The sequence below is a fragment of the Myotis davidii genome, unplaced genomic scaffold, assembly GCF_000327345.1.
Source record: "Myotis davidii unplaced genomic scaffold, ASM32734v1 scaffold363, whole genome shotgun sequence".
Classification (NCBI taxonomy): domain Eukaryota; kingdom Metazoa; phylum Chordata; class Mammalia; order Chiroptera; family Vespertilionidae; genus Myotis; species Myotis davidii.
In genome coordinates, this window is record NW_006294069.1 from 271390 (window position 1) to 279417 (window position 8028).

The following is an 8028-nucleotide window of genomic DNA, read 5'->3' on the forward strand; positions in this document are numbered from 1 at the left end:
TCTGTTTCCAACTTCCTGTCACTCTCCCTTCCTCTCTGTAAAGAATCAATGAAATATATTTTAAAAAAAAAAATTACCTCCTGATGGTTCCAGGGTGTCTTGTTCTTGTTGGATTTTCCTGTGTGGCTTTGTTGGAAGGAGATAGATATGTAAGTCTTGTAACAAGACTGTGAAGCTGTGATTGAGATCCAACGAGACCTTTTAATGTTATTTGTGTGACAGAAAAAGCAGAGATGCTTTGTCCCCAGCTCTCCAAGCTGTGAAATAGCTTTATAAGCTCTGTGGCTTTTCAGATCCTAAAAGCCAGCTCCCTGCATCCATACAAGAAGGCTAGATCTTGAAAACAGGACATGCATGCCACTTACAAAAGACAATTATTGAATGAGAAATCAGGTGGTAAAGGCAAAATAGTAGGTGGACCCAGTGCAAACAATGTCATACGTTTTGAGAAAATCCTTTTTACATCCCCTTTAGGACTAGTGTTTTAGCAGCTTTATAGTAATGTTGCCATAAGACATAGTCCACATGCTTCCTTTTTGCACAATTTACATGCTTAAGTTTGCATGTGGCCAAGGTATTAAATCCTTTTTCTCTCACTTCTAGGCCTGTTTGTTCTTCTCTTCCTGCTAAAGCATTTACAGTATAAGGCTAATACTAAAGCATTTACAGTATAAGGCTAACAGGAGCTCCATAGTTACAGGGTTAGCTTTCATTTTCCTAGGCTCCTTTGTGCTCTAACCTCCAATGGGTAATCATGCAATATAAAATATGCTACTAGGAGTCAATGATAGTTGTTTTTGAGACTAGTTATGGGGGAATACTCCTTCTCTTTGAGTTATTATGTGCACACATTTTTTGAGCTGGGTACTTACCTTGCCATAAATGAGCTATACTGCGTATCTACTTATACTCCTTTACATATTTGAATTCTTTATTTTTTCACAGCCATCTCTTCCTGTACTTTATACCCTGTCTAGTCAGGCTACACATGAAGCTGTTCATCTCCTTTGCAGGATGTTGGTCTTTGATCCAGTAAGCTTATGTGCACACATTTTTTTAGCTGGGTACTTACCTTGCCATAAATGAGCTATACTGCGTATCTACTTATACTCCTTTACATATTTGAATTCTTTATTTTTTCACAGCCATCTCTTCCTGTACTTTATACCCTGTCTAGTCAGGCTACACATGAAGCTGTTCATCTCCTTTGCAGGATGTTGGTCTTTGATCCAGTAAGTAGTTTTTGTTTTTGTACTTTGTAATGAATTAAAAATACATGTGTTCTAAGAAAAACATCAAGAGCTGGACAGTGTAAATAATGACTTTGCAAAAGATAAACTTCAGTCCTCAGTTTCATGTGCATCATGCTCACTCATCATACAGAAGTTGATTATTAACCCCTAAGAGCTGAGGGGGAAGAGAGATGAAGAACTGTACCAGCTTTATTTCTCTCAATTTGTAAAAGGAGTTTGGCACCAACTTAAATCAGGAGGAAAAAGATCTTAACATGGTTTGAAAAAAATCTGTCCATCATATTGTATAAGGAGTTGTTGGGATGGTAGCTTTCCAGATGCCATTTTTTTTAAAATATATTTTATTGATTTTTTTACAGAGAGGAAGGGCGAGGGATAGAGAGTTAGAAACATCGTTGAGAGAGAAACATCGATCAGCTGCCTCCTGCACGCCCCCCACTGGGGATGTGCCCGCAACCAAGGTACATGCCCTTGACCAGAACCGAACCTGGGACCCTTGAGTCCGCAGGCCAATGTTTTATCCACTGAGCCAAACCGGTTAGGGCCAGATGCCATTTTTGGACTTGACTCTTTTGGAACAAAATTTAGCTCTTCATTTATTCATTCATCTAAAGAATATTATTCATATCTGTACCAGTAACTGTTGTTAAAGAAGACTCAAAAATGGAAGCATTTAGAAAAGAAAATTTTACTTGCTAAGAGTACAAGAAAGTCACCAAATACAAAAAAAACAGCAGGTATTTAAAGGGGGGGAATGCCCACAAAATTAACAGTTTCTCCGTTTACATTAGTCTGTTTGTGATGAGAAAACAGCAGCTGTCTCACATGAGGATCAAATCCACAAAGGCCAGAGGTATCTTGAGACATCAGCATAACAAAGATTAGGGATAAAAATGTTTTGTTAGAGTCCAGGTTTGTGAGAAACAGTCAAGGTTTTATTATTTGGGGACCAGAGCCAATCAGTGATCAAGTTATTTTTGTTACATCTCAGGGTGCATAGTGGATTTTTATTTGTTTGGTGTTTGTTTGTTTGTTAGTTTTCCTCTTGTTTGTTTACTTATTACTTTGTGAGCTACTTAGTAATACGGAAGCAGGACAAAGTGGCCGATCTCAATTCCACAGTCCCTCCTTGTGGTCAAGTTCCTGCCATTAAGGACCATTCCAACCACATAACTTGCTCAGTGAGCTAGTGATTTAGTGTCATTAGTTTGGTATTTTGTTTTATTTGGCAAGTCTATCTATATAGCTAACAGGAGATGTTGAATAATACATAAAGGCCCTTTGTATGGTTAACAAAACTAGAGCCACATTAACTTCTAGCTTCAGAGGTAACTTCTGTCTGCCCATAGAAGATTATAAAGGCCCGAGGTTAAAATTTCCTTTTGTGTCAGAAATACCTTGTGTTCTTTATTCTATTTAGATTAGGAACCAAAAACCATGTGATTCACCTGTACTAGGTTTTCCCTGCACTATTTATATCTGTAAAGTATCCTCTTTCTCAGGGAGCCCATGTTTATTAAGGCTCCTGACCTGCCCGAACTCACAGACTTTACAACTTAAGGCTGGAGGGTCATAAGCTGTAGAGCAGATACCTCACATATTATCCTGGGAGGCCTATTAGACATCAGTTCTATGTGAAAGGTAGTTCTTATTCCTCAATAGTGGGATTGTCACACCTAAATAAATGAAACTTTGTTTTAATATTTTTTTTATTGATTTCAGAAAGGAAGAGAGAGAGATCGAAGTATCAATGATGAGAGAGAATCATTATCAGCTGCCTCCTGCACAGCCCCGACTGGGGATCGAGCCTGCAACCTCAGCATGTGCCCTTGACTGGAATCGTACCTGGGACCCTTCAGTCCACAAGCCAACACTTTATCCACTGAGCCAAACCAGCTAGGGCAGTAAATGAAACTTTTGATATCATATTTACAATTAATTATCTTTATAAGAGGGAGGTAAGATTTATCTGGTAAAGAGAACAGATTCTTATTGAATCTAAGTAAATAACTACACAGTCATTAAAAAAATAAAGGAATTTATTTGGCAAGTTAAGGATCACTGCATAATATTTAACCATTCTTTTTTTTTAAATATATTTTATTGATTTTTTTTACAGAGAGGAAGGGAGAGAGATAGAGAGCTAGAAACATCTATGAGAGAGAAACATTGATCAGCTGCCTCCTGCACATCTCCTACTGGGGATGTGCCCGCAACCAAGGTACATGCCCTTGACCGGAATCGAACCTGGGACCCTTCAGTCCCAGGCCAACGCTCTATCCACTGAGCCAAACCGTTTTCAGCCAGAATTCTTATTTTTAAATTGGCCTGATGCTTTATTAATTTATAATCGACATTAAAAGTAGATATCATTTTTAAAGAATGTTTTATTCTGTTTTTAACCTGTTGAATTTAGGTTTGGCCATACATTAAAAAGAAAGAAATGAGGGTTTTTTAAATATCCATTAAAAATAGAATACTAACCATAATTAAATCAGTTTATTTAGCCTATTTAGTTGCAGTAATTAATTATTGTTACTATTGGGCTAAGCCAGTGGTTCTCAACCTTGGCTGCACATTAGAATCACCTGGGAATCTTTTTAAAATCCTGATTTCTGGGCCTCATCCTCCAGAAATTCTGTTTCTTTGTTACAAATGTGTGGCCTCACCCCATAACAGAAAAGATTTTTAAAAGATTCCCAGGTGATTCTAATGTGCAGCCAAGGTTGAGAACCACTGGGCTAAGCAGTCTGTCGCCATGTGTCTGCTCCTGGACTGAAACATTCCTGGAAATCCTGGCTCAGTGACCTGGTTCAGTCCCAGCAGTGGTGTCTGTGGGGATATCAGTTACACCCATGAATTCATACCATGAAGGCAATGGTCAGAGTACCATCTGATAGCATCCTTTACTGAGGTCCTTGTGATATTTCTTAAGGAATACTCAATTCCTGATCTTTAATTTGTAGCAGGAGCCTTTAGGCAAATATAAGAAAAAAAGGAGCCCTGGTCAGTGTTGCTCAGTTGGTTGGAGTTTCGTCGTATGTACCCAGTGGTCTCAGGTTCCATTTCCGGTCAGGACACACACCCAGGCTGTGAGTGCGATCCCCAGTTGAGGCATGTACAGGAAGCAGTCGATCGATGTTTCTCTCCCTCTCCCTGCCTCTCTCTCTAAAATCAATAAAAACCTATTAAAAACAAACAAAAAACAAAGACCAATAGGGAAGCCAGACTCCAGCTACTGGAGTGGCAGCTCATAGGAACCCAATTTCTGACATCTGCCACCTGACAGAAGTGACTTAATGGTCAGATGGTAAAATTAAAACCCGGATTCAATCATAGCGGTCACCAGTGTGGACATAATCACTCGTTTCAATCGGAAACAGAAATAGACTCGGCCAAGAACCAGATTTAGTGAGCAAAAGCCGAAGAGCTCAATCCATATATGAGACTGGCCAGAGACACAGGTTGAAGGGCCCTGTCTCGGGAAAGGTGCACTGTCGGCCAGCTAGTTTCTTTAGATTTGGACAGACTTTCTTTTTTTTCATAGATTTTTATTGCTTTTAGAGAGGAAGGGGGAGAGAGAGAGAAACATCAGTGATGAGAGAGAATCATTAATTGGCTGCCTCCTGCACGCTCCACATTGGGGATTAAGCCTGAAACCCGGGCATGTGCCCTGACTGGGAATCAAACCAGCGACGTCCTTGTTCATAGGTTGATGCTCAACCACTGAGCCATGCCAGCCGGGCCTGACAGTGGACCTTTATTCCAGTGCAACCTCCAGGAATAGCTGGATTTATTTACAAAGAGAAAAAGTGTACTTGCTAAAAGTACCAGAGAATCAGTTCAGCTGGGTCACCAAGTACAAAACAACAGGAGCAAAGCCAAGGTTGTCACGTTTACATGTGTCTGCTCGTGGTGGAGAGGCAGCAGCTTTCATTTGTGATGATCGCCTCCTGGAAGGGCATGGCATGCCTTTTAGCTTCAGCCCAGCAAAAAAACAGATTAAAATGTTTTGGGGGAATCTGGGTTTATGGGAAATAGTTAACATTTCATTATCTGGGGGACCAGAACCAGTCAGAATGATCTGGTGTTTTTTGTTTGTTTTTTATTGTTGTTTGGTTTAAATGCAAAATGTGTGGGGGTTTTTTCGGGGCGGGGGGGGGTGTTAATCATGTTATGTGAAGTGCTTGATCATATTGCAAGTAGGGCAGAGTGTCTGTTTTTATTCTATTCTCTGCTCCTGAGCCTGTCCTTAAATCCTTTAAAATTCACTTTCTCTCACACAGTAGTACTTGTATGTCCACTGAGCTCAAAGGAAGGACTTTTTTTTTTAATGGAGAAATGAGTTTAAAAGTATATGGTTTATCAACCTGAAACTAGTATATTACGTATTCTGATCTGAAGTGTCAGGAAACAACAGGCTGCTGATATTCAGAGTGAGCTGGATATTAAAACATGGCATTCAGGCTGTTACCTGCTGCCTAACTCCAGCAGCTTCAGATATCCTATGTTGACTTGGCATTCTGAGAGAATTAAAGTTTCAAGCAGCTTTGTAAAATTGCCACTGTGATCACATCTCTTCTAGATGCCGAGACATGTTTAGAAAATATAGCTGCTATTTAAAATGTAAATGTCTGCCCTAGCTGGTTTGGCTCAGTGGATAGAGCGTCCACCTATGGACTGAAGGGTACATGCCAGGGTTGCAGGCTCGGTCCCTAGTGTGGGGTGTGCAGGAGGCAGACAATCAATGATTCTCTCTCATCATTGATTTTTCTCTCTCTCTCTCCCTCTCTGAAATCAATAAAATTTTATTTAAAAAAAATAAAAATAAAATGTAAATTCCCCTCCAAAGCATTACATATTTAAATGTCATGATATTTGTAATTGTGGGAGCTGCATACATTTATTTTGAGGTAGGAATTCTTTGGGATCTTAGCAGAAAGTCACTTCATACTCCCTCAACTGCTGCATTACCCACTCTGACTTCAGTTATCCCTCTTTACACAGGATGTACCATAAAGTATAAGCAGTTACTGTGCCTTGAGAAAGACCCTGTGTGGACAGTCGTATTTATCGGTAGTGTTGATATGCTGGTCTCTAAATTTGATTTCAGTCCAAAAGAATATCCGCTAAGGATGCCTTAGCCCACCCCTACCTAGATGAAGGGCGACTACGATATCACACGTGTATGTGTAAATGTTGCTTTTCCACCTCTACTGGAAGAGTTTATACCAGTGACTTTGAGCCTGTCACCAACCCCAAATTTGATGACACTTTTGAGAAGAACCTCAGTTCTGTTCGACAGGTTAAAGGTGAGTACCTTTTTGGCCTTCAGCCTGGCAGGATCACTAGTAACGGTTTGCATTACGTGGCCCGGAAGAGCTGAGATCTCATAGGTTTATTTTACAGGCTCGCGTACAACTCTATTCAAGTCATGTACCATGCATGCTATGTATGTTATAAAAACGCTCAGTTAGTACTACATCCAGGAGAAGGACAGGCAGAGGAATAAATATTTTGTTCTTGTTTTCAAAGCTAACTTGATGAGTGTGACTCAATATATTTAATATGTATTCATTGAGTGTAATTAATTGAATGGAACATATTAGATGTATAACATGCAAAGTTTTAAAAAAGATAAACATCCACTGAGGGATCATTCCATGGATGATGACAAGAGAAGGAAATTTCTGCTAGTCGACTCGTAAAATTTCCTGACACCACCTCCTTTTGGGATGGGGTGGGAGTTTATGATATCCAAAATTCTGAATGATTTGAGTGTCTGCTATAGGGCATTTTAGAGGACAGAGCAGTTCCCAAAGAAACCAGCCCAAAACTGTACCTAACCATCAAGATATTTTAAGTGATTTTCAATAAGATGGTAATTACCAGCAATTTAGAAGAGTTCATTCATATTGCCAAACCCTGTGGTGTCAACTCTCAAATTTATAGACCATTTTACTCCTCCCACGGATGGGATTTTCGCCCTGAGTGAGGCGCTTTGGGGGGTTTTGCCTGTGTTTAGCAGCACCTGTCATTTGGTTTCAGGAAAGTTCTGCTGGAGTCTGCCTGACAGATGATGTGTGTCTGATTTACCTAAATCAGCAGGTAATACTGTTCTGACGCTGGCTAGCGGTAGCTGAGAACCTGCCGCTCCCAGACCTCAGATTGGCATGCCTGTTGTGTGTGTTTTCTCCACAGAAATTATCCACCAGTTCATTCTGGAACAGCAGAAAGGAAACAGAGTGCCTCTCTGCATCAACCCTCAGTCCGCTGCTTTTAAGAGCTTTATTAGGTAACTATGTGAACGCCATTCTAACTTTCTTGTTAGTATCAGGAGGCCGTTGTGATTTTGTTATTCAGCATATTTCTGTTTTTATTTTGATTCAGTAACATAGACAAAAGGTCCAACAGAAAGTTTCTGTTATGAACTTTGGCTTTAGTCAAAAGCATATTAAAATGTTAGCATTAGTTTTTACACTGATGCCAACTCACTGTGGTTGCTTTGGTAGTTTTCCCCCCAAATGACCATTGTGCTGCCTGGTCATGTACATGGGGCTCTCCTGCAGCAACATGTGGTGGCCATTGTCCTGGAGTCAGGCATGGTCCCCGGGCTCCCCACTGCCATCCAGCACCTTCGGAATAAGTGCAGCAAGAACATTCATTTTTATAGATGCACTGCGGGTGTGTCCAGGAGGCTTGTTGGTTCAAGAGCTAGAAACCTACTTTGGAACCTAGAAGCCTCATTCTCTTTGTCCTTGCCTTCTCAGTCTCT

General features: G+C 40.3%; 1 protein-coding gene across 4 annotated transcripts in view; it reads left to right on the forward strand.

Annotated features, from left to right (window-relative positions):
* NLK (nemo-like kinase) overlaps positions 1 to 8028 on the forward strand; it is a 133545-nt gene that overhangs the window by 121572 nt on the left and 3945 nt on the right. For all 4 annotated transcript variants that reach the window (XR_001514599.1, XR_001514600.1, XM_015566713.1 and 1 more), the window contains 3 exons: positions 946 to 1032; positions 6367 to 6565; positions 7455 to 7548. Coding sequence is in view for 2 of the 4 variants with exons in the window: in XM_015566713.1 (XP_015422199.1) it covers positions 946 to 1032; positions 6367 to 6565; positions 7455 to 7548 (380 nt within the window). In the remaining 2 variants the exon portion in view is untranslated. The remainder of the gene's footprint in view (positions 1 to 945; positions 1033 to 6366; positions 6566 to 7454; positions 7549 to 8028) is intronic.